This window comes from Talpa occidentalis, unplaced genomic scaffold (genome assembly GCF_014898055.3).
Source record: "Talpa occidentalis isolate TD23 unplaced genomic scaffold, MPIMG_talOcc4v2.1 talOcc4.13, whole genome shotgun sequence".
NCBI classification, from domain to species: domain Eukaryota; kingdom Metazoa; phylum Chordata; class Mammalia; order Eulipotyphla; family Talpidae; genus Talpa; species Talpa occidentalis.
Window position 1 is genome coordinate 4,527,995 of NW_023601322.1, and position 25,687 is coordinate 4,553,681.

At 41.0% G+C, this 25,687-nt stretch overlaps 1 protein-coding gene across 1 annotated transcript in view; it reads right to left on the minus strand.

The window, feature by feature from the left end:
• Positions 1 to 25,687, minus strand: part of DOK6 (docking protein 6) — a 329,181-nt gene that overhangs the window by 36,630 nt on the left and 266,864 nt on the right. Inside the window, exon 7 of the mRNA XM_037508418.2 lies at positions 23,001 to 23,118. Within this exon, the coding sequence (XP_037364315.2) occupies positions 23,001 to 23,118 (118 nt within the window). The remainder of the gene's footprint in view (positions 1 to 23,000; positions 23,119 to 25,687) is intronic.

The window sequence follows — 25,687 nt, forward strand, 5'->3', positions numbered from 1 at the left end:
AAGAAGGAGGGGGTGTGGAGAGGCACAAAGAACCTTGGCGATGGTGGGCCTCCCCTGGTGGCTCAGCGGTTGAGCGCTGGGCTGCGAGGCTGCCCGCAGCCTCTGCAGCGCCGGTTCGTTCCCTGGCCAACGGCGAGGGTCCCACCAAAAAAAAAAAAAAAAAAAAAAAAGAACCTTGGCGATGGCGTGGTGTGGTAACAATATCCGAAGGAGGAGATCCTGTAACTCTAAAATACTAATAATGGTGTAAACCAATGTTAACTCAATTTAAAAAAATAAAAAAAGAAATAAGATAAAATAGGCATTTTCTTAATTGTCTTGAGTTGGGGTCTCACAATATATAGAGATAATAGTACAGGTTTTCTGTTTCCTGTCTAACTCACACATACACACACACACACACACACACACACACACACACACACACCCCTCCCTGATGAAATATCATGGTCATATGTCCTTTCTATTTAGAGTGCAAGTGCTTTGTGATAATGTAGGGAGCTGTGCGTATGAAATATAAGCTGTCTCAGTGTATAACACAATATAAAGATGGAGAGAAGAAAGTGTAATAAAACTAAAAGATCAATCATATCAGGCATATATTTTACTTATAAAACACGATTTCATATCTATATGCAAATGCCTACACTTATGTGTTCATTTACATATAACATTTATTTATCATTTACTGGCAGGTGCTCAATACTTTAGCAGATGCCCAGGGGTGAGCACTGATCACGGTAGTGGAGGGAGAGATTCAGGGTGAGGGGCCAGCAGTGCGGGACCTCCATGGTCCCCAACTGTCCCACATGCGTGGGCTTTCATGATAATACGTGCAGACCACATACACCATTTTGGGTTTTGATAGATTCTTTTTAAAGCAGCAAAGCATTCTTTATGTGTAAGGACTTGCAGTCAACGTCACTACTTCCACATTTCAGGGCAACCTTTCTGAGCACGCTGCCCTCGTCACAGTGAGTTGAAGAGCTGTGCTCTGAGACGGGTTAATGAGTCACACCATTTCCAGACTTCAGGTATCCATAGGAAAACACGCCCATTATTTCACGAGATGGCCTTGCTAATGGGGAGAACACAGGGAAGCAGAACCAATTTTTTACACTCCTAATTTACAAATTGGGGCATATTACCGAAGCCAACGAGATGGCTAGTTCTCACCCGGGCGCCGCCTTCATTACCTGGCAGCGGTTCTGTTACTGACGAGGGTCCCTTTAAGAGGCCCTAGGACACGACTCACACATTCTCATTGTCCTGCTGCCCTGTGTCTGCCAGCTACTGTGCCAAATGACCAGTTAGGACCCCTTGGATAGCTTCCCTCAATGTTTACGTGCCAAGTTTAAATGGATCATATGCTTAACATAACTTTAATGGCGGTGTCTCCACCTACTCCTTAATTTTTATTTGTTTCATAAACTGGAAACTTCCATTCTACCCCTCTGTTTCTCTACACAGTGTAAGTGGAACCGAGTCCTCTAATTCTCTCTCACTGCAAGGAGCTTGTTTATGTTTCTAGGACCACACTCAGTGGAACTCAGCCATCGCGCTGTGTTTCTGACCAGACAAGTGCTTGGGGTCCTAGCGGAGGGTGTAGAAGAGCGCATCTCCACCCTGGCTGGTGCACCCTCTGGGGGGTGCTTAACTCGCCTCCGGAGGGGAATTGCAGGTGGCTCAGTGCAACCGAGGAAAGAACAGATAACCCTCACTTATTCCAAAACCTTGGTAGCACTTTGGAGAGGAAAAAACAGAAGTTCTAGACAAAAGACAGATTTTTCTGAGCCTTGAGGGCTCTAGACAAGAGTCCTTACCCACCTTGCCTTGCCCTTGTTCTTCTAAAGGGTCCACTGGGGGGCGGGAGGGGGGCTTCAGGGTATCTTAGAGATCCCTGGGGACACAATGGCTTCTTCAGAAATGCGCTTATGGGTGCAAAGCATCTATTACCACAATGAATAAACTAACAAGTAAGCTAGCAATGGTGCTGGATGTATCTAGTCTAAAATGTACACGGACAGGGCCTCCCCTGGTGGCACAGCGGTTGAGCGCTGGGCTGGGAAGCTGCCCGCAGCCTCTGCAGCACTGGTTCGATCCCTGGCCACCGGCGAGGGTCCCACATGGCACGCAGACCTCTCCTGCCGCCCGCTGCTCCCCTCAGCAGTGTACCTCGGTCCTTCTGCCTGTTCCGCTCCCTGCTCTGGCTCTGGTGAATTCTCTCACCCTCCCGTGCTTCTGACTGTACCCAGTGCTTGTATAAATAAACAAACAAACAAACAAACAAATAAATAAAATACATGCCTCTTTAAAAAAAATAAATAAATAAAATGTACACGGACAGACCATGGGAGAGAGAATCACAAGGTAAGGCTTTAAAGCTATATTACTTTTTTGTTGGTGGGGAGCTGACTTGGGGCTCTCCAGGCCCTGAGGGCCGCACTCCCTTATTTCTGCTCACGTGCTGTCTTATGCGGAAAGGGATAAAGACAGGCACAGCTTGATGATGACTCCAGTTTCCTGCCTTGGGCTAGGATGGAGCAATGAGAAATGGGCTAGATTTATTTTTTTGATCATAAACAACTAAATCACTGGGTACTACAGCTGTAACTATTTTTGCTGGACAACAGGCTACACAAGATTGAGACCCCAGACAGACATAAAACTCACAAGCTGCCTCCCATGAGTGTCTCCTATAATCGACGCTATTTTCCCTCCCGTGGCTGACCAGGGACGAGAGCATGAATGAAGTCCACATCCCACCGCTCTAAATATTTAACCATGTGGATAAAGCCAATGCACTGTGGGAGGAAAGAAGCTTTGCCCCTTTTGTTTTGACAAATACGTATCACTAGGCCCAAAAGAATAGTATGCAGAGCTTGGTGCCAGTCACAGGTATTTTCAATTGGAGAAAATTCATCAAGCTGTACATCAGGATCTGTGTAGTTTGCTAATTTGGAGGAATCATATGAAGGGGCTGATATTTACCTGCCCTTGGTCTACACAGCACATGTTCATCTTGTAGTGCACCTGTGGTTTTGAAATAACCAAATGTCTGCAAAGTATCCAGCTTCCTGAATTTAATTACTGTGTATATTTTAGTGTTTTACCAATAGTGTAGATGTTTCAGATGCCACTTGCAAGTGTTGTCTTGACTGCATTAATTAATTACTTTCTGAATACTTTTGGAACTATGGTTGGCACGTCAGAGCAAGAAAATGGAATCTTGGCAAAGTAGGAAAGTTTATGGAAGACTGTATTGTGTTCAAGTGATCAAGAAAGTTAATTGATTTATCTTGCCACTCAAATCTGCCCCATCGTGTCTTGTGAATAATTTCATATAACTGCTTTTTTCCCCTAATCTACATCAATACCCTTTCCTGAAAGGCTTACTATAATTTCTTCATATTAACCTTGTATTCAGAGCAGGAATTGGGTTAAGCTACAAGTGATTCTTACAAAAGAAAAAAAAAAAAAACCTAATACTTTAACCAAAAAGCAGAAATTCTCAATTTATTTTCAAGACTGTTATTATTCTTCAACTTCTATCTACTTTATGAAATATTAGTAGTTGAGTAAAGAAAAATACCTGCAAAGTTAATCTATATTAAAATGAGTAAGATGTGGAAGAGGGAGACAGATTCTTGTTAATATCTGTGGAGCAATATGAATTTTGGTTGATTATGATGGCAAATTAACACTTAACTTCCCAGTTTCTTGTCAGATATATTTGAGAAACAAAAGATCTTCCATGCAGTTTTGAGAGCGTTCCTAAAATAATGGTAAAATATTTTTCAAGTAATTAGCATATTAAGCATCTGAAATGCAGTCATTCAATTAGCATTATGTTTTGACCTTTCCAAAGTATCAGATATTTTACTAAATTTGGAAAATGCCAAGAGGAATCAGAAATAGGCACCGCATTCAAGAACACACAGTTCAGTGAGGAGGAAATCACGAATGCAGCTAATTACACCATCTCGATACTGGACCCAGAGGAAGAACACACAAGATGCTGTGAGCATCACTTTCCCCAAATACAGCATTAACTGTTTCTCAGCTGCTTACTGAGATGTCTCTCAGTCTTGCAGATTAAAGGGCAGGCAGTCTGCTTTTTAACAGACGGAACACGCTAGTGTCAAAATATGGTTTTTAGGGTCACTGTGTTTCACTAGTCAGATATAAGTCCTTTTTTTGACTGGATTATTATTCAGTACTGGGGTTATTTTATGAGTCTTGTAAGTATCAAATTATTGTGCAAAGCAATGAATTTTTAGATTGTCTTAATGTCATTTTTTTCAGGCATGTAGAAACCATTTAAACCACATGTAGGCGATTTCTCCTTTCTATGCATAAATATTTGCATTGTTAAGCTGGTTCCCAAGGAAAATACAATTGATGAGCAAAACTAAACCTGCAAGATTCCAGCTTTGGTGTCCAGACAATTAGCAAAGCAACGGACTTGGTTGTCCTTTTTCTGGGTCTTTGCATTCCACATCACCACTTCCAGTGTATTTTTTACATGCTGTATAAACTGTAAAGTTAAACTTTTTTTTTAAACTTAGATATCTATAGCTGCAAATCAAATCCTCTTGCATTTCAAACAAGTCTAGTTTGTCAGGAGTTAAATTCAGGGGAATTTAGTGTCTTCTTACTAGTAAGATGGAACAAGAACAGTCTATACTTTGAAAACATTCTGAAGCTGTTAGATTCTGACATAATCTGCTTATGACATGATTAATTAATTATACCCCCTTCCCTTTAGTTTCTTCCTGACTTGTGACTCTAGTTTACCCTGAAGGATACTCACCTGGGGGGTGTTTATTACACTCACAAACCAATCACTGCCCCCTGGTTGCCCAGAATCCCAAGTCAAGGGTGATTGTTTTGCAAATATAATGAAACTATTAGAATGCTATATGTCAATTATATGCCCCAAGAGGGAAGACTTAAATATATGCCTTGCTCATATATTTAAGGGAAGACATTACAACTGATACCACAGACATAAAAAGATCATAAGGATGATTATGAACACTAATATGCACCAAATTGGACAACCTAGATGAAATGGATAAATTCACAGAAACATACATTCTACCAAGACTTAACCAAGAAGACAATGAAAGTTTGAAAGCCTGACGACAGTCAAGGAGAGAGAATCAGTAATCAGAATCTCCCAACCAAGAAAAGCCGAGGACCCGATGGTGTTTCACAGGTGAGTTCTATCAAACACGTACATAATACTAATCCTGCGCCTCCCCTGGTGGCGCAGCGGTTGAGCGCTGGGCTGGGAAGCTGCCCGCAGCCTCTGCAGCCCTGGTTCAATCCCCGGCCACCGGCGAGGGTCCCACAAGGCGCGCAGACCTCTCCTGCCGCCCGCTGCTCCCCTCAGCAGCGTATTTCGTCAGTCTGCCTGTTCTGCTCCCGCTCTGGCTCTGGTGAATTCTCTCACCCTCCCGTCCTTCTGACTGTACCCAGTGCTTGTATGAATAAATAAATAAATCTTTAAAAAAATAATAAATAATACTAATCCTTTTAAAAGTTTCCCAAAAAGTAAGAGAGGGAACACACCCTACTCCTTTTATGAGAGCAGGATCACTCTGATATCAAAGCTGGACAAAGACACCAGAAAAAAAGAAAATTACAGGTCACTAGAAATTACAGTAAGCTTCTCCAGCGACCGCCCACCCCAACATGCTGTCACGGCTTTAATTATTTGTTTTATAAGACCTGATGTCTTGTAAAAAAATGTCTGACACTCAGATGGTTGTCAATCATGAAGCAGTGAACCCACATGTAAACCAACCCCGCGCCCCCAATTTTTTGTAAGCTCCCAGTTTTGAGCACAGTAGTGGAGTTCAGTGCTGGAAAGAGACAATGTACTAAATACACAAAGCCGAGCTTTATCTGATTGGGGATTCTGGCTACTCAATCTCCCCATCGACCTTGGGGATTTTAACCATTTTAAGGTGTCCTTTTTGAGAGTGTGAACTGTAGCTCACATGCTGGGAACAACTTCCTTTGGGGCTAGTAACTTCCCCCCCTTGGAAGTGGTATTCTAAAATACAACCCAAGGGAAATTGTCAGTTCATGGTCAACACTCCAGAAAATGGTAAGAAAAATTGACTATTTGAATGAACATGCATTCTTTATTTTTCTTACCAAAAAACAAACAAGGAAACCAAAAAACTCACTATAGGTCAATATCACCGATGAATACAAGTACAAAAATCCCTCAGCAAAATATTAACAAAGTGAACTTGATACACATTAAAAAGTCACACACCATGACCAAGTTGGCCTCATAGATCCAGGATTGAGCTGTAGGTGAGAGCACAGCAGGTGCAGTCAATCTACGTGACAGATGACGTGACCACGTCCATAGACACGGAAAGGCATGTAACAAAACTCAACACTTTATAGTAAAGGTTCTGGACAAATTAGATATTGAAGGAACATATTTCTACACAATAAAAACACCATGTATTTTAAAAAAGAAAAAACATCCCGCAGCTATCATACTCTGGTGAAAAATTGAAACCCTTTCCTCTGAATCAGGAACAGGAAGGATATTCACTCACAAAGCACTAGAAGTCATTAAAGCCTTTACATCAGAAAGGAAGGAGTAAAACCCTCTCCGTTTGCAGATGACAGATTCCTATATGTAAAAAATCCTAAAGACACGATGTGGAAAAAAAACCCTGTTAGGGCTAATAAATAAATTCAGTAAGGAAAATCTGCACACACAAGTCAGTTGTATTTCTTTACATCAACACAAAATATCTCAAAAGGAAATCAAGAAAACAACCCTAGTTATAATAGCATAAAAATAAGCAACAAGTATTCAAAAAGGTGCTTATTATCATAATCATCAGAGAAATGCAAATCAAAACCGCAATTAGGTATCACCTGTCCTGTTAGGATGGCTATTATCAGAAAAAAAAAAAAACACACAAAAGCTAAAGGTAAATTGGGAAAGTGGTAATGTACAATATTTGGGGTGCCAAGAAAATGGCTGTGAGCACTGCTGGTGGGAATGCAAACTGGTCCAGCCACTATGGAAAGCTGTCCAGAGATTCTTCCAAAAATCACAAGTAGAACTACCACTAAGCGAAGAAGCCATCCTGACTTGGGTACATACTCAAGAGTTCAAGTCAGTATCTCAAAGATATTGCTGTACTCCCGAGCTCACTGTAGCACTACTTACTAACACAGACATGGAAACAACATAAATAATCATCAATTGATACATGAATAGGAATAGGTGGTGTATACACATGATGGGATATGATCGACCCTTTAAAAATATGGAAATTGTACCATTTGAGACAACAGGGATTTTTTTTAAGATACCATGATACGTAAAATAGGGTAGACCCAGAAGAACAAATGCCATATGCTTAATTTTAGATGAGGAATCTAAAATAGTGGAACTCAGAGTAACAGAGAGTAGACGGGTGGCTGCCATGGCTGGGGAAGGAGAGCTGGGAGGTGCTGATGAGAGGTAGCTTCCCTTGTGCAAGGTGAGTAAGTTCTGAGAGCTGGTAGTCTCGAGCATATAGTTAGCAATTTTGAATTGCAGACTTTAAAATTTGTAAATGGGTAGATCTTAATATTTTCATAAAAAAAAGGGTGGGAGGAACTGCTTAAAGGGATGATTTGGTTTAAGACTCTTTATCTGGTGACTTTTACATGGTGGATACTTTGCTTGAAATTCATCCAGTTGCATGTATGGAGTTTTGCACAATTTTTTTGATAAGTCAATTATACGTCAATAAAAAAGCTAATATAGGGCCTCCCTGGTGGTGCAAGGGGTTAAGCACCGCACTATGAAGCAATCCCCAGCCTCTTCAGCACGAGTCCCATCTCTGGCCAGCCAGGGAGCAACCCACATGGAGCAGCAGACCTCTCCTGACGCGCCTGCTGCTCCCCTCAGCAGTGTACTTCGGTCAGTCTGCCTGTTCTGTCTCCCACTCTGTCTCTGGTGGATCCTCTCACTCCCTCCCCCATGCCCCTTCCCCACATCTCTGGCCTGTGCCCTGGCTCTTATATGCATAAATAAACCTTTTTTAAAAAAAGCTAATGTACAACGAATTGGTTTATGCCAATCATTCCTCTATATTCATCTTAGATGAAGACTGTCTGCAATGCCATGAATTCTTGTTTATTCTCCACATTTTTTTCTCCACCTTTAAAGGAGGAAGAATCCATAAAGTTAAAGCCACTTTATTTTTAATGCATATACTTAAAATTTTAATTGAATAAGAGATGTCATACCTGCATTTAAAATTTTACATTCTGGGATTTTTTTTTTTAAACAATCATCAGAGATTTAAAAACTAGTAAATTACCCAGAGATAATCAAAGTTATTAAAATATTTTTTTATTCCTATTTGTATGGGAAATCATGGAATGAAGAAGTATTAACTTTCCCAATTCTATTGTATTATCCTGCAGTTCATTTAATTTGTGTTTAGACGAGTTGAGTATTGATGAGTTCACTTAAGGGTTTGTCTCTGGGAGAACATCTCCCTTCCAAAAAAGACCAAGAAGTATGCTAATCATGCTTGATTAACATTCCCATTAACAACTGTGAGCTAAGCCTTTGCACAAAGTATTTGCTAAGTTAGCAGGGAAATTATAAAACATGAAGCAGGAGAGAAATTAATTATGTGATGAATAATGTCAGGGATGAGGAAACAAAGACCAGAACATGGCAGCAATGAGCACTGGGATAAAAACCAAATAATGCTGTGATTGAGTTTTAGATTTGGCAACTGAACAAAAGGAGAATTCTAGTGGTAGCTGGATTTACACACCCATGCACTCATGGCAAATGAATTCATTAAAAGAAGATTCCCAGGAACTGTTGCAATTTAGAAGAAAATCTGTTTTTTAGTTAATGTACTGCCTCTTTAATATTTTTTACTTGAACGTCCCTTTCTTTTTTAAACCACAGTAGCTTCTGCTGCAGAATGAGTGTCACTGACTTTTTTTATTAACATCTAAGCAGAAATCAGCCATAGATAAGTGGCTGCTGGAAAATATTATAAATAAAAGCAAAAGAGTATCCAGAGAATTCAACACCCAGTGTATGCAAAGGCGTTTGCTGTGTCAAAACGCATCATTGCACACCTGCATCTTATGACTAACGTCCAGATTTGAGGAATGAAATAAGGAGATAACACCCAAAGGATATTTTGAGTTTCCAGTTCCAAACAGGCAAACTTACACCTTGACATCCTTTAGTAGGTCAACAAAACATGGCTGATGTCAGGTTGTCACCACGTATATAAACGTCTGTGACACGCAGCCCTCGCTGGCCTCCATCCAGCAACAGGAGCGCCATTTCCAAGCCTGCGTAGCCACCCTCTCGAGAGGGCGCTAGCAGTGGTTAATTACAGTGCATACGATGATTGTGTTCGAAATGAGATGACGTTTTTCTATTTAAAGCTTGCCTTCATGTTCACAGATTCATGTTTTGAATTGCATTTTCAGTATTGGCATGTCTGACAAACAATCTCTGACTTTGAGTTTATAATTGTTAAAAAAGAAATAGTGAAGTCAATTTTAGCTGCTTCTCTTTAAGGTCTATGGTCAAGAAAATGGAAAGTCCTATGAACCTCACATTAACTTTAACAAACATGATATGAAAATCTCAATTAAAAGCAAAAATCCCCTATCTTTTGAAGATGGATCTTAATTGCCTGTGTGGGCTAACTATGTTGGCATACATGACAGGTATTAAGGAATAGCTTATGACTCCAATTACCTTCACCAATAAATTTATTTTGGACAGAATAAACTGTAGTACAATATGAAGTGATGATTGATAGACATTTTCAATTAATCTTATGAAATTTTGCAGAAATGAATCACAATTTTATTTGCATAATCAGCTACAAGTGCATCATAATATTTCATATTATTTTAATAAAACAAAGTATGCTCTTTTGGCATTATAATGTTATGACAATCATTTATTTACATATAAAAAATCTCATACAAAACTGCATAATATTTTGTCTAGAGCAGTTATTTCAATGAACACTAAGTTCATATTTCATGTCTAACAATCACTATTATTTTAGAATGACGATCTTACTATCCCCACAGATATTTGTTATTTTTTATGTCAAAAGTTAACTGGTAAGCTTATTATATGAATAATAAGATATTAATAAAAGGATAGAAATGACTTTATAATGTCACAAGTTGCACATTTCATATTTTAAACACAAATTTAGAACATAATGGCACTAGAGTGTTTGTTACGCTGTTTGAAATAGTGAATAATTGGAAATTATAAAAATTTTAATGGAAAATTTACAACCAATCTTGTTATTCAAATAAGTCTAGAAATACATGGAGTGTTCAATTATAAAATCAAGTTATAAAAGCATGGGTGTGGATACTTTTGATTATAAATAAGCAAGAATACAAACCCAAAGAGACTTCAAAATAAAAACGTCTCTTGAAAAAATGTCTCTGAAAAGTTCAGAGACTATAATTCCAAGTTGTGTTAATCTGGTTGCTCAAGGACCTCACCAGTCCTGGCCTGCTGTAGGGCATGCTGTTTATGAAGCACACATTAAAATTATGTTTACTAGTGATCATAGTAACATGGTAAACATGTAGAAAGGAGGAGGAGTGTGGACTTCTAGTGAGTCCTGGACCTGGGACGCAACGGTGAGGGAAATCAGACATGGGGGACTGTCATGTCCAGCATGCAGCAAATCTTCATTGTCTTAGTGCTCATTATATACCATTTCAATTGCAGCAGGTGTAACATCAAAGTATACCATATAATGATAACACATATGAATGATTTGTCTACTTTCTTGCTATTATCTATTTACTTCAGACAGTAGGGTACCAGGTGGTTAGTTCTCACGCACATAATCTTATCGCCCCCTAGCTAGTGCCTGGGAAGTCCGCTCATTATTTTTGTTATTCTCAGACTGTGGAAATGTAGAGGACTGACTCCACGCAGGTCACTTTCCGGGCTCTCAACACCAGGTCCTGTCACTCAGAGGTTTTCCTCCGAGACGCATGTATTTTCACATGCCTTAGGGACACAGGTCAAGGCCCTCCTGCTCACTGCGCGGGGTCTCTCCCAACAGAGGAGGAACTAATTTCATTAACATATTTTAACTTGATGTATCCAAAATATTATCAGTGCAATGTATGACTGTAAAAATTAAGGAGGTCCTATTGATTATAATTAATTATAATTATATTATTTATTGATATGCTGTCAATAAACATAATGCTAAATGAATATATTCAAAATGTGTAATGATAATAAGTATAGTTACCATTTTATTAAATAACACAATACATATAATACACTTGTATCAATATATTTACAAATAAAGATCATACTTGCTAATTATAATTAAATATCTAATTATAGTTCTATACCCAGTCTCAATCAGATGTCTTGCACTAAGATTGAGATACAAGCTCATTATATTGCCCCCAAGTCTATCTTTGAATCAAGACTGAGCCAGCCAATAAAAAGGTACCAATTTGTTACGTCCATCTGTGCAAACACTCCTGGACCTGGGGTTCTGTGCATTTCCCTGGAAGTCCTTCGAGAAATGAGAATCTGGGAACCCACAGGAAGGAGAAAGGATGGGTCCCATCAGGAGGGGCTGATGAGAATGAACAGCAAACTTGGATTTTAAATGATTTATGAGCTACTTGGACATGTTCTTTTTTTTTTAAGATTTATTTATTTATTTATACAAGCACTGGGTGCAGTCAGAAGCACGGGAGGGTGAGAGAATTCACCAGAGCCAGAGCGGGGAGCAGAGCAGGCAGAAGGACCGAAGTACACTGCTGAGGGGAGCAGCGGGCGGCAGGAGAGGTCTGTCACACCATGTGGGACCCTCATCCGGTGGCCGGGGAGCAGCCGGGGATCGAACCGGCGCTGCAGAGGCTGCGGGCAGCTTCGCAACCCAGCGCTCAACCGCTGCGCCACCGGGGAGGCCCAGGATATGTTCTTTAAAATAAGACTGGTTGAATGAAACACAACTTGCTTTTATCGGTCTTACAATAACTTCTTCAAGAAGATGCACAAAATGTTGGGAAATCATAGGACACATGAAACTTCCAGATAAATCTAGAAAAATCCTGACAGAAAAAACAGAGCTCATGTCTTCAAAATGTCCACTCTTTCAATAGTCTCAATATTTATTTGATATTTCCACTTTGTGGTAATAATTAAAAAGCTTTATTAACTGTGGGTTATATTAATCTTTCTGATTTATTTTTGTCCAGAGCTGATTCTGTATCACAAATGGACTGTTCAATTCTGAAAAGATCTTTTTTTCCATGATGAAATCTCTTCACTTAGAAACATGTATTTTTAGTTGTTTATAATGCAACAAAGGTTTTCTTTCAAAAGTAAATAGCCTATGAAAGCTGTCACCTAGGTGAAAAGGTCACTTTTACTTTGATAAGTTTTCTTTTGATAGCAGCCATTTCACAACATTAGAAATTTATTTTTCAACTATTTCATTTGAAGAAATAGGCTGATGAATTTTATCACATTTATTTGCAAAATTCAATTAAAATGACCATTTTTATATAACCCCAGGTGATACCATTTTAAATGTACCCAGCTTCTTTACCTGTAACTGAGACATTTATTTGTAGAATATGAAAGTATCTATTTAGTTACAGTGGTGATGTATTTTGCATAATTTTCACCTATTTTGTATTTTCCTTGTCTGGATAATTATATATCTTGGTGATAATGCATTGATTTTTTTTCCCCTAAAGATTTATTTATTTATTTATTTATTTATTTATTTATTTATTTATTTATTTATTTATTTATACAAGCACTGGGTACAGTCAGAAGCGCGGGAGGGTGAGAGAATTCACCAGAGCCAGAGCAGGGAGCAGAGCAGGCAGAAGGACCGAAGGACACTGCTGAGGGGAGCAGCGGGCGGCAGGAGAGGTCTGCGCGCCATGTGGGACCCTCCTCCGGTGGCCGGGGAGCAGCCGGGGATCGAACCAGCATTGCAGAGGCCGCGGGCAGCCTTGCAACCCAGCGCTCAACTGTTGCGCCACCGGGGAGGCCCTATATATCTTGGTGATAAATCATCATAACATCATTAAATATTTTTCTGATCACAGACAACATATCTATGATTAACATTGATGATAAATATCAAGACTATAGATTTCAGGTTGTGGATAATTTTACATGTGAAACTACCCCATGAGTATTGATGTATTTCAGTTGATGTGCCTGTTCTGCTCCCCACTCTGTCTCTGGTGAATCCTCTCACCTCCCCTACCTCTGGCCTGTACCCCAGTTCTCTTATGCACAAATAAATACAATAAACCTTTAAAAAAAACAAAGAAAAAAAAAACAGATTTGCTACTGGGAAGGTGATCTTGAAATCTCCAAAACAAGACACTTCCAAAGAAATTGGCACTGAGAGAGGCATGTTGAACTTAATGTGAAACTTGGTTTATAAGCTTGAAAAGTAGTAACAAAAAGCAATGGCAACCCACTGGCATTAAACCAACTCATTTACATATACAATGTGCATGGAGTTTGCCACCAAAGGAGCGAAGCTGTTTGTAAAAGCAGAGCCCCAGCCATGTAGACTTGACTTTGAATGCAGTGGATTTCCCACAAATTGCTTAGACGACTTCCATCTGCGTTGTCTCATTTCAAGCACATTTGAGACTAGCTGTTGCCTGCCTGTTAGAGGAATAATTCTTGCAAACTTGATTATGGTGCAGGGAGAATGTACTGGGTAGAGATTATGAACGTTTGGCTCATTTTGCTGAAAACTGTTTCCCAGGGGGTTGTTAGATCGCTTTGCCATCCCGGTGGGAATCCAGCTAGAAAATTAAGCCCACGTGGGTTGATATTTCTGCTTTCGGTGTCAACGCAAGTTACTTGTGCAGTGCAGATTCCTCACTGCAAGATGGGGTGGCAGCAGCCACCTGCCGGCTGGTGGGGAGATCAGCAGGGCAGAGGTGAGCTGATCTGAGCTGAGCTGACAGTGATGCCACCTTTGTTCTATAAAAACTGCATCCATAGCAGTTTACCTTCTCAGGAGTCTCTGTGGTTTGTATGAGATTATATCTGCACTATTACCCAAGGTGCTATCTTGTGGGTAGCAGACTGTGTACTCAAACCACCCTCTCCTTCCTTGAGAGGATTGTCACATGTTCCTGCATCTCTCTGTTGACACCAGGAGAGCCTGTTCCTACTCATTTGCTAAGCAAGAAAAGCTCATGTAGTTAAACACGTGGAAGCTGTGGAATGACTGAGCCAGGGCGCCATCTCTGAGCCCCTGAGTAAGCGCCTTCAGAAGGACGAGTCAGTATTCAGGAAATAGGCAGCACACAATGAAAGGGATCGCGTGTTATTTTCATTTCCACTTGCCTCGACTTCTGTAACGTTCCCCTGTAGACGCTGGAACATTAATGTTCACACGTGCCTCACAGTGAAAATGATCACTCGCTATCATTTGCTTTGTTTTTTTTTTTAATGTGAGTTTTTGTGAATTTAAGAACATTGTTGAATTTTACTAAATGAAATGCTAATCAACTAGTTGTCAAAAACCTAGACGATCTTAAAATGTTTTACAACTATATTCAGGAATGATAAACTATTCTCAAAGATGTGTTTCAGCTCATGGATGGGGGTGGTGAATACACAGAATTCTAAAACAGGCGTGTTAGTTTGGAACACACAGGCTAATCCTCAAATGTACATAGTGCAGGCAAGTCCCCAAATTCATTTGTAATACTGGGGTTTTCTGATGAATGAGAAGGAAAGAAGAATTTCTGTTATAGAGTGATGTTATCAGTAAGAGAACGCTGTTCTAAATGGCACAGCTTTTGTCTTTGAACATACATGTAAAAGACATTATGTCACATAAAGTTTGACATTGAACTTCTCTTCTTTGTATGATGAATAGTAAAGCAAAGATTCTAAACTCCCTACCAAACCAATATAATACACAATGGTAACCACTAATGTCTAAGATCACTCCAAAATTTGTTTTAAAGACACACATTAGCGCAAACACACACACAGCTTCAACTCTTAATGTTTCTCTTCAATAAATGGATAGAACGATGGTCCTAAGTGTTAAAATACTGGATGTTTGAGAAAACTTCAGTTAGCTCTATAACTTGTAGGGTGGTGAAGTAAGTCCTAGAATGTCTTTGTAGGTCACCTCCAGGCTTAAATCTACATTATTCTGCACTTCATGTCTGGTATGTTATTTTACTGATGTAACTTCCTCATACTTGTCAGATTTTCTTATCCTTTAATCACTATCAAGTCTCTGGATGCTGTAGTCTCTGTGGTAGACAAAGGAAAACAAAGGAGAAAATGTACCAAATACGATGGTTAGGCTTATATTACAACCAAATGAACCAGTGGCTCATTAGTGAAAGGACCTGAGACAAAAATGATGTTTCAAAAACTGAACAGGAAACAGAGGTCAGGGGAAAAAATACAATTGAGCTTTTTCTCCTGAAGGCATTTTTATGAAGTTGATAATTAGTGAAGCAGAGCCTGATAGGTTCTAAATTAAAGTTGCTTGAGAAAAAGCCAAAGCAGGAGTTTCTCGGACCCCTCTTTTTCCTGAAAGCAGGAAATAAATCTCCCATGTGAAGGGGGCATTCCGGGTACCAGGAGAGAAGCCCCTACTTCCAGAGGAGTCTCATGCTGTAAATAAACTCCACTGAGTTAGAGTCTAAATGACAAAAATTCCCATGCTGTGAATTATGCACAGAATTATTGTCCCTTTGTATAAAAAGTATTTAAGCATGCTGCTCAGTTCCCATCACACGTCCTGCATTCTTGTGGTACCTCCACTGCACACAAATAAACTGGTCTTTTTCTCCTGTTAATCTGTCTTGTGTCAATTTAATTATTTTTCAGCTGTAGGGACCAAGAAGTGTAAAGGAAAGTTTTTCTCTCCCAGTCTCTCTCTCTCTCTCCCTGGGTGTGCACGAATGCACGTTCACATATATGCATGACAAAGTCAGCTGAGCTATGGTCCTGGTTGTACTAATCTTTCCCTGAACTATTATTATATACTATGATTATTCTCTACAGAATAAAATGGAATATATATTTTTTTCCATAAATTTTTTTAATATAGAATTAAAATGTTGCCACTTATTTTTAAAATATTGAATTTGTGAAGCTTAATGCAGAAAAATCAAGTATAGAGACCAAATAGAAATTTTAATTTCAGGTTTGAATTAAAGAGAGCAAAGCAATTTATTTTAATAAGACCATTGGTAGATTATACTAATCCAATATGACATCTGGAAGCTCTTCGTTTTTTATCTTTTAGTAATGACATTAACTTATCTGTAAAAAATGACTAAATGTCTGACTTGCTATATTCACAGTCTGAGTGCTCTTCAGAGTTTGTACTACACTATGTCAGGGGCACTTAATTAGCAGCCTACATCTTGCTGGTCACCCCTGGTCCAGCCAATAGGACACATCCCATGAGAAAGAATAAATTTAATCCTAACTGACTCAAGCAAAGTTCACCCACATTAGCAGAGAGGTTGGTGTCCTGTGGAAGAACATTCTTAGAAAGGCTTCGAAGCTATGAGGGAAGTTAACCAGCAAGGATTCATCTTGGGTGTGGTGGTGGGTGTGTGGGTGAGTGGGATACAGTGGGGCATTTTCTTTGCACTGGAGCGAATAAATTCCTTCCAGGAGGTTTGCTATTCCTTGGCCTGACAAATAAGGTCCAGTGTCCCTCGGCTCCCTGGACTGAGGGTGTAAGGCTTGGTGGGGATTAGGGGGAAGGGTTGCTTAAGGGACCAATGTTTGATGGGAAGAAGAAAAATTAAATGAAGACCTAAGCTTGATAATATATTTTTTTCTTGCATTAAAAATGAAGGGTTAGAGTTAGATTTAGTTTTTCTAGAACTTTGAAAGCCAGAGACCATTCCTTAAAACTTGACTTAATAAAGTCCTTAGTATAAAGGGACTTAATAAAGTCCTTAGAATAAAACCAAATTCCTCAGGCAGAGCTGAAACTCTATAACAACAGTTTAAAGCATATACTGGAATAAGTTGGGGTAGTCTAGCATATTCTCCTTTGTCAGAGAAACTTCTTAGTGGAAATTTAATCCACTTCAATATATTGACAATGGTTAAGAATTATTGAATCCTCATGTGGATGATCTCATTTAAGCACCAAGACAGGTGCCATTTTCCTCACTTTAGAGAGAAAAGAAATGGAGTGTAGAGATTATGTAAATTGTCCAAAGTCACACCTCACCTGCAGTAAAATTAATATTCAAACTTGGGTTTGAAGTCAGAACTGCAGACTTCACCCTCTCCAGATAGAGCCTCTTCACACTGACCGAGCCCCTGGCTTGGCCGAGTCCTGGGGACTCATTAAGTCGCTGCCTCCCGATCCAGCCGAAGAAGCAGGTTTACAAACACGTGAACATGTTAAAGCCACACTGCTGTCCACGGGAGCATGGAAAGAGGGCACGGTTAGCTATGGCCACACACCCTGAGGAATGTTTTATGGGGAGACTATTTTGACCATTTTGATGGTGTCCATTGGGGAGCCAATGATCCCGGCAGGCTTGTGTACTAAACGTTCCCAAGGCTTCACGGGAAGCAGGTGCTGCTTCTAGGAAGTGGCTGATGTTTTTAAGGGCTGTTGCCAAAGCAACTTGGGCCTCACGGGGACAGGGTGAGGAGGGATGGGCCACTTGGGGCTCCGTGACCGACACCCCCTACAACGTGTGGCTAGAACTCAGGCAACATGGCGGCTGGGCCCAGGCAAGTTCCTTAGTTGCTTCTGCACCGTTCTGTGTTGTGTTTTATTTTTCTTGCTTCAGGAAGCTTTTATGAACTTTGCAATTTAGAGAACGTCACAGAATGGAAATTGAAACAGAAGGTTCCCCATGGAAGCAATTTCAATACAAATGAACGTGAAATGAAACGGGCAGGAAAGGACAGAGGGTCATTTCTGAGCAAAGAGCAAGTAAATCCTCTGATTAGCCTCTCTAATCTATGTCAGAACTCTGTTTACCATTTTCTGAAGGTTATCTTGAATTCCAGTTGCCCGTTTGCAACCTGTCCTGAGGAGTGGAGGCCGCAGATGCCCTTTGGGGGAACACAGGACCGTCTTCCTGTTATCAGGTAGCGGCTGTGCTGAGTCTGCTGCTTAATCACAGATGTGTGGAGGCAGGGGAGGGGAGCCAGACCGTTCAGGGTTGGCATTTGAATATTAATCAGCGTCATTGAAAGCAGAACTCTAGCAACAGCACCCCAATCACCCTTGTTCTAAGAGGCAGGCCTCAGGCTGCTCGAATGAACGAGAATATCCCACATAATTTTGTGGACAAATACGTGACTGAAGGTATCAGGGAAAATGCAAGGAGAGGCCCCCCCACACCCCACAGCCAGATCACGGGGGCCCTTGAGAGCTCACACTCCTGGTGCCCTCGTCATCATGACACTGGCAGAAGAACTGACCCCAGGGAGGAAGCGGCGGTGGGGAGAGGCAGAATCCCAATTAGCGGTGCCGGACAGGCCCCAGGCCCTCACAGCTCTTCCTGTGCTTGTGAAAATAAAGCAGCAGGGGCCTGGGGTCAGTACAAGACCTCAAAGCAAAGACGCACCCCCACACAGAAGACCTGAGCGCGTGCCAGGCTGACAAGAGGGAGGCCTGTGGGCCAGAGACCATGATTCCTATCGCAACATCTTGGGAATTCTCCCCGGGGGCCGCCATGGTGTCGTCCCTCGGGGATATAAGTTTAGGAGCCTTTCTCAGGCATTTCCTTTCTTTCTTTCTTTTTTTTTAAGATTTATTTATTTATGCATACGAGAACTGGGGTACAGGCCAGAGGTATGAGAGGTGAGAGGATTCACCAGAGGGAGTGGGGAACAGAACAGGCATTTTCTAATTCATGTTGCATCCAACAGACTCACTAGGCGTTTGCCACAGCTCCATCCATGGCTGGTACTAGTTTGATTTGTCATTTTCAATAAATGGTATTTTCTATCATCACACATCCTGATGTAAAGAACTTGTCATAGAAATCTGTCCGATAAATACGTGTAAATATATAGAATAAAGATCAAAGTCAAAGTGAGGCCCTTAGAGTAAGAAAATCCCTAACCTTCTTAGTTTTGGTTCTTAATCTCCTTTTTCCTTTCTTTTGCTCCCTCCCGCTGCCCCTGTCTCCCTTGCTCTCTTTGTGAGTGCTCCTCATGCCCAGCACATTCTCTGCTGAAGGCCGTGGAGCTGAAATCACGCTTCTGTCAATGCAGAGGCAAAAGGTGTGTGCAGCATTGACTTCTGAGTCAAGAGCTCAACATGTCACTCCCTTCCCACGCACAGGTCGGGTCTCCCAAAGTCTAGGGGGGTCACAGCTCAGCCTGCGCGGTGACATTTCCCATTCACGTCCAGGTAGAGAAATAGAAATTGAAAATTACCTACAGACACAAATCAATCATCCTTATTATCTGGCAAAGAGCAAGGAGTTTTTATTTACCACTCACTCCTGCAAGGAGAGGTGATGGGTGTCAGCCCATCACAAGCCATTTGGGGGCAGAGCTTTAAATAGTGGCTGCCGAGGCGTTGCTCACGTGTCCTTGTCAGAGCCCTCATTCTGTCTCTCCGCCTTCAGATGCCAGGAGCTGGCGTGCAGTGAGGAGCTGGGAGACCACAGAAACGTCCACTGCACAGCACGTCCTGGTAGTGGCGTGGAGAGGTTTGGCACATAATATCTCCCTTCTTTCCAAACAGTCAAGCAAATGCAAGGTGCCAGTATTGAAAAGAAAGTCTTTCTGAGGGTCTCCTGCTCTTAGAGCTATAGAAGGGGTGACGGGATGGGACGGAATAGACAAAACACAGCCACGTGCTGTCGGATGGGACTGACATGAGTCTAGGTACAGCGGATGGGGCTTCACGCGCGAATGCTTTTCTTTCCCAATTCTAGAAAATCTGCTGCTTCTTCATCAACCCAACCTATTAAGCCTTAAATATATAAGACTTTTCTCTGTTTATCTTCGGAAAGGAAGCCTGCTGAATTTAATGCATATTGATCTCAGCTTCCCAGGATATCAAAAACATGATGAAAACACTCTAAGGATGTATTTCCACTCCTCAGTGCTACCTGCGGTTGCTCATCATCATCAGAGTATTTCTTGACCCCGGAAGATCAATGAGGATGTGGCCCAACTACTTTCTCCTCTTGTAAAGAAGAGGTGAGAGGGCCTCCCTGGTGGCCTAGGGGTTAAGTCTCAGTGCTATCACCATGACAGCCTGAGTTTGATCCCCAGCCAGGGAGCTGACCCACATGGCGCAGCAGACCTCTCCTGTCTCGCCCGCTGCTCCCCTCAGCAGTGGGTTTCAGTCAAGCTGCTCGTTCTGCTCCCTACTCTGGTGAATCCATTCACCCCCTGCACCTCTGTATGCATACACCTCAGTTCTTGTATGCATAAATAAAATAAATCTTAAAAAAAAAGAAGAGGTAAGAGTTCTTAGGCACAACAGAGGAGGTGAGACACAAAATAACACAGTTTGTAATTGGTGTTGAGTGAAAAAAACATAGAAGTTCAGAAGCGCTAGCGAGGCCCAGGGCTTGTTTTTATGCCTCTCTGGTCTCGGTAGTTTTATTTTGTGCTGATTGCATGAGAGTGCGGTTGGGCAGAGTGTGCACAAGTCAACATGATTGTCAACAGGCCCCTGGACCTCTGCTTCTCTCAAAGCAGCAACAGATGAAAGGAGAATAAACCTATCACTGTTCAAGTGTCACTAATTACTGTTTATCTGTTTTATTTAGATATTATCCACCAGGATCTATCATCTGGATATTTATATCTATTTAGATAATAAAGCCAGACATGAGGGGCATATAGAATGTATTTCTTTAAGAAATATACTAAACAAACCCACAGTATAGTCAGATGCAATTTAAATTGCAAACAATCTATGTTTATGTGATTGACAGTAATGACCTTAGTCAATGCATATTTTCTGTTACACAACCACCACCAGGGAGGATGGATATCGAGACCATGTTGCTTCAACTGTAAGTAAACAACTGTAGTAACCGAACAACTGAAGTAAGTTGCTCATCAAAACTGTAAGACATTTCAAGCCCGTAACTTGATGGATATTGATGGATATTGATACTTGTGAGATTAAAACATGAGAGTATTCTAATCAGTCATTGGTTCTATTTTACGGTGTATATCAACACTGTCCTCTGACAAGTCTCTTGTTCTAAGAAATTTCGATGCATCCTGATGCTGTTAGTTGGGTGTATATGAAAATTTTCTGAAGTTTACTATCAATCTGAACCTCAGCCCTCTTTTCAGAGAAAAGTTTCCACCATGTATTTTACCACGAAAACAAATCTTTTGTTTGCTGGAATTACTGACAAAGTCTTTGGCAAGACACAAAGCTACCAGTCCATTGTTTCAGACCTATTTTGGAATTACTTGCAAGAACATCTCACTTTCTTTTTGCTTAGCAATATGATTATTTTTCTCATTTAAGTATTTGTTTTAGTTTTCATCTAGTGGGTACCGATATTCAAATATATATATATACATGTTTAAATAAAAGTAACTACATATCAAAATCATAGTTTACATTTATTTCTAGTCACAGGAATAAGATTAATTTTACAAGATCATGATGCTGAGGCAATTTTAGTGTGTAGAGCTGATGGCATCTGTTTAAGGAAGCAAAATAATGAGGTGACTGTATCCTCTTTCTGATACATGTGATTGTCGAACTAGTTCCCCCTTCCTTCTCTCCGTTCTCCAATCATTATCCTAGTAAAGATTTTCTCATATAAATAATACAAAAGCGTGACTTACCTGTTGAGTACAGGAAACCGACTGGAACATAAGAGCTTTATTTGAAACATAAGGTGCATTTAATTTCCATAAGTGACTAAAATTGTTCTGCTCTTCTTTGCAGGATGCATCTTTAATTGTTAACTCCACTGATCAAATTCTATTCTAGGTTTGAAACCCTGGAAAGTAAATAGTGCTTGAAAATACACAAGTTCATTTATCTTGTAAAAATTTTTTTTTGGTTGCAACATTCAGTGTTGCTAAGATGACCAGAAGTTCACCTATGAAAGCAAAGAATCATGCAGAACGTCTGAGGGTGCTGAGGCGTCATTCAGCACCTGGTCATTCCTTTAACAGGTATTAACTTGGGTGCCTGTGAGGTTCAAGGCCTCTGGGTTCCAAAATGTTAGCTGGGCCAGTGTGCTCTGCTGTGTTTTATTCTCCTTATTTTTCTTAGTTTCTATTTCTTCCACTTGGTCAACTGTTACGTGACCGATTGCAGCTGAGTATTTTACCTGAAGGATCAGACAGGAAGAAAACCACCAAGGCTGAGATTCAGCTGCTCTTCACAGAGACTGTAGCTATTAGCTTGGCTCAGCGGGAATGCCATTCCCCTGTGAGTCAGTCAACCATTTATCACGAGGGGAAATACAGAACCCAGATTTCCACTTGTCTCCTGCCCACACACTCCCCTTTGCTTCTTTGTCAAGGCACTGGTTAACCCTAAGACTTCCGTGAGTAGGTTACGTAGCGCTTTATCACAGAAACTCAACTGAGCCTCCTGAACTGATATTTAACCCTATTAAAAGAAAAAAGATGCCGAAAAAGAAATCCTTTGTGAACATAGCATGAAACAGACCCCAGCAGGAGCGATTTTTCTGATCATGTTTTGTATGTTTCTTGTCAAGTTCCTGTGCCAAATTAGGTCCTCAGGCCTCTGTGATTTTTGGAATAATTTTTACGGTGAGTCTATAAAATGATGGCTTTAGAAAAACCACGCAAGCCTCTGAGCTCCCACTGCAGCCAGTGACAGCTGATGAATGGAAGCAAAGGGGAAGAAGCCAGGCGGAGGAGGGCGATTTGCATGCCCTCTGGTCCACCTGGAGGCAGCGGTGGGGGCTTTGGTTTTGAAGTTACTTGCCTTGCAAATTGTAGATTTCCCCAACGCTGCTCTGACGGGTGATGTGATGCCAGTAGGCGCTACGGGGCAGCGATATGGACTTGGACAACGTCATCGGTTCGGTCAAGCTTGTCTGAAGCTAAAAGACAAAGAAAATGCATCTGAGCTTTTACTGAAAATATTATACTGAAATCTGCTCTTTTAAAAGTTGAGGGTGAAAAATGGGCGACAGGGGATAGAATCTATTAGAGATACCTGCATAATCCACTGCTTGAGGATAACTGCTTATAAAAAGTGAAGCCATGACTCAAAAATATGAACACTTGTAAATAATTTAATCCTACTCGGTAATTAAGAAGCAACAAAAAGATGGTACAACTGATTCCAAGGCGAATTTGATGGGCACGCGGCCAATCAGGAATGCGGGTAGAAAGTCAGCGCCATAATCAATTGTCTCCCACCAGACAAGATTATTTGCATTTCTATGAATAAGAATTATGTGCATCACTGACAATCTTCTACAATTTACTGAACTATAAGATAGCTCAGAAAATGGAGGTGCGAGCCCCATGAGATGCGGATGCCCCAGAGCGCTGCCAAGCCCAGGGTTCCATGATCTGTTTTAACCCATTTCAACAACATCCGAGTTTCCTGACCCTGGCCCCACCTTCCCCCAACGGCACTCCCTCGAACGACCTTATTCCTTGACTCCTTATGGGATCTGGCACATACTGAGAAAGCATTTTCCCTGAGATGTCCCATGATAAAAATGTGGTCCATTTTCTTATTTGGCGCATAAATATTAAGATTAGCTGACGTGACCTGCACAACAGCACATCATGGACCTGGGTGAGGGATGAGTCCAACACCAGCAACACTGCACTCCGAGTTTCCGAGAGAGAAATGTACTTTTAGGATGCACACCAGGTTACAGACATTTCTCTGATCCAGTCTGGGCAAATGCTCTCTTTTCGACAGAGGTGGTCCTCTAATTAATGAAATCTCACATTTCTCCCTCCTTTCAGACTGGACTCTTGGCAAACTGGCAACTGCAAAGGCTGTATCTGTTTGCCGCGCTGTCTCTGTTTCCCCAGAAGCTCTGACCCCAGGGCTTCCGACACTTCAGCCTCCCCTACCCCCGCCCCTCACAGGCACTGCTGGCAGGTGCCATGACCAAGCAGACCCTCCACAGCCAGGTAAGGCATTTCAATAGAAGATGAAGTCAAAGGACTTGAGCATTCTTATTTGATTTTATTTAGTTAGCAGGGAGGAAGGTATTTCCAGTATGGCTATGACTTTTTTTTATTAAAAAGATTTATTTTATTTATTTATGCATACGAGAGCTGGAAGGGAGCAGCAGGGAGACAGGAGAGGTCTGCCCATACCGTGTGGGTAGCTCCCTGGCTGCTGGGGATGGGACTCGTGCTGCAGTGGCTGCAGGTGGCTTCATAGCACTGATGCTGAACCCCTTGCGCCACCAGGGAGGCCCAGCACGCTTGCTGTCTTGCCAGGAAAGTTCCCTAGTCAGAGTGTTTACAAGTCTGGCCCCGTTAAAGTGACATTTTTAAGAAATGGTTCCAAATAGCAACATGGCAACCAATTTGGTATCTTTCAAAATTTGGTATATGAGGGGAAAACAGGCGTCTGTTGTAGCTACGTCCTGGGGTTGGGGGCTTGGGGTGGGGAAGGAGATGCAGAGGAAGGCAGTGCCCTTGGGAATCCTTGGGAGGCGTGTTGACCACACTCATTCCGGGCTTTATTCCAGACTACCTACCAGTCGGAGTGTCTCTGCGAGTGTGTGTTACACGTGTTAAGACAACACAACATAACCTCCTACACACTCATGTCCACCACCCACTGCCTTAAGGGACAGAGGAGAGACTCATTTCGTGAAACTGTCACTGGCAAACAGCGCTTCCAATTTCTTTAAAACTAACTCCTCACATGAGCTATAAGCTTAAACGTATACCTTTACTGAGTGACAGCAATGCCCATTAATAATATCAATTAATCCAAAGATAAATCTCCTATTAATCACACACCTGCCTACTCTTATTTTTTTCTAACAATACAATTTGTTTATCACTCAGCACACACCGGAACATCAGTGATAAATTAATCTTTCTGAAATGTGATGAAAGTGTGCTTCTTCTTTCGTTGTTATTCTGGAAAACGTGTTTCTTCTCCAATGGCCAGCCGTACGCATCACGGAACGAATAAATATATTTTGTTTACTAATTAATAAAATCTCACATTTTCCCCTCATTTCTGGAGAAATAACTGGAACCACTTCAATAATTTCTTCCATAAAATTGTCATCTGAATCACTCTGTGCGTGGTCACCTCATTTCCCTATTTCTCACAATCTATTGTTTGAAGCACTAATATTCCATTTTTACATTCCATTTAGTCTTTTAGTAAGTTTCGTGTTTTTTAATTTATTTATTTTCAGTTGCTCTTACATATTATATTTTGCTCTTATCCTATTTAATCTTCATCTTCTGTTCAAGTTGTTTTCTTGTTTTTCCCCCCATCTTTTCAAGTTGAACATTTACATTTTATTTTTGTTTATTAATAGTGGTATGGTAAGCAGGATAAAAATCATTCTCTCTGATTTATATAATTACAGCTTGATTTTCCTTTTTTTAAAAATTATTTATTTGTGCATACAAGAACTGGGGTACAGACCAGAGGTGGTGGGGTGAGTG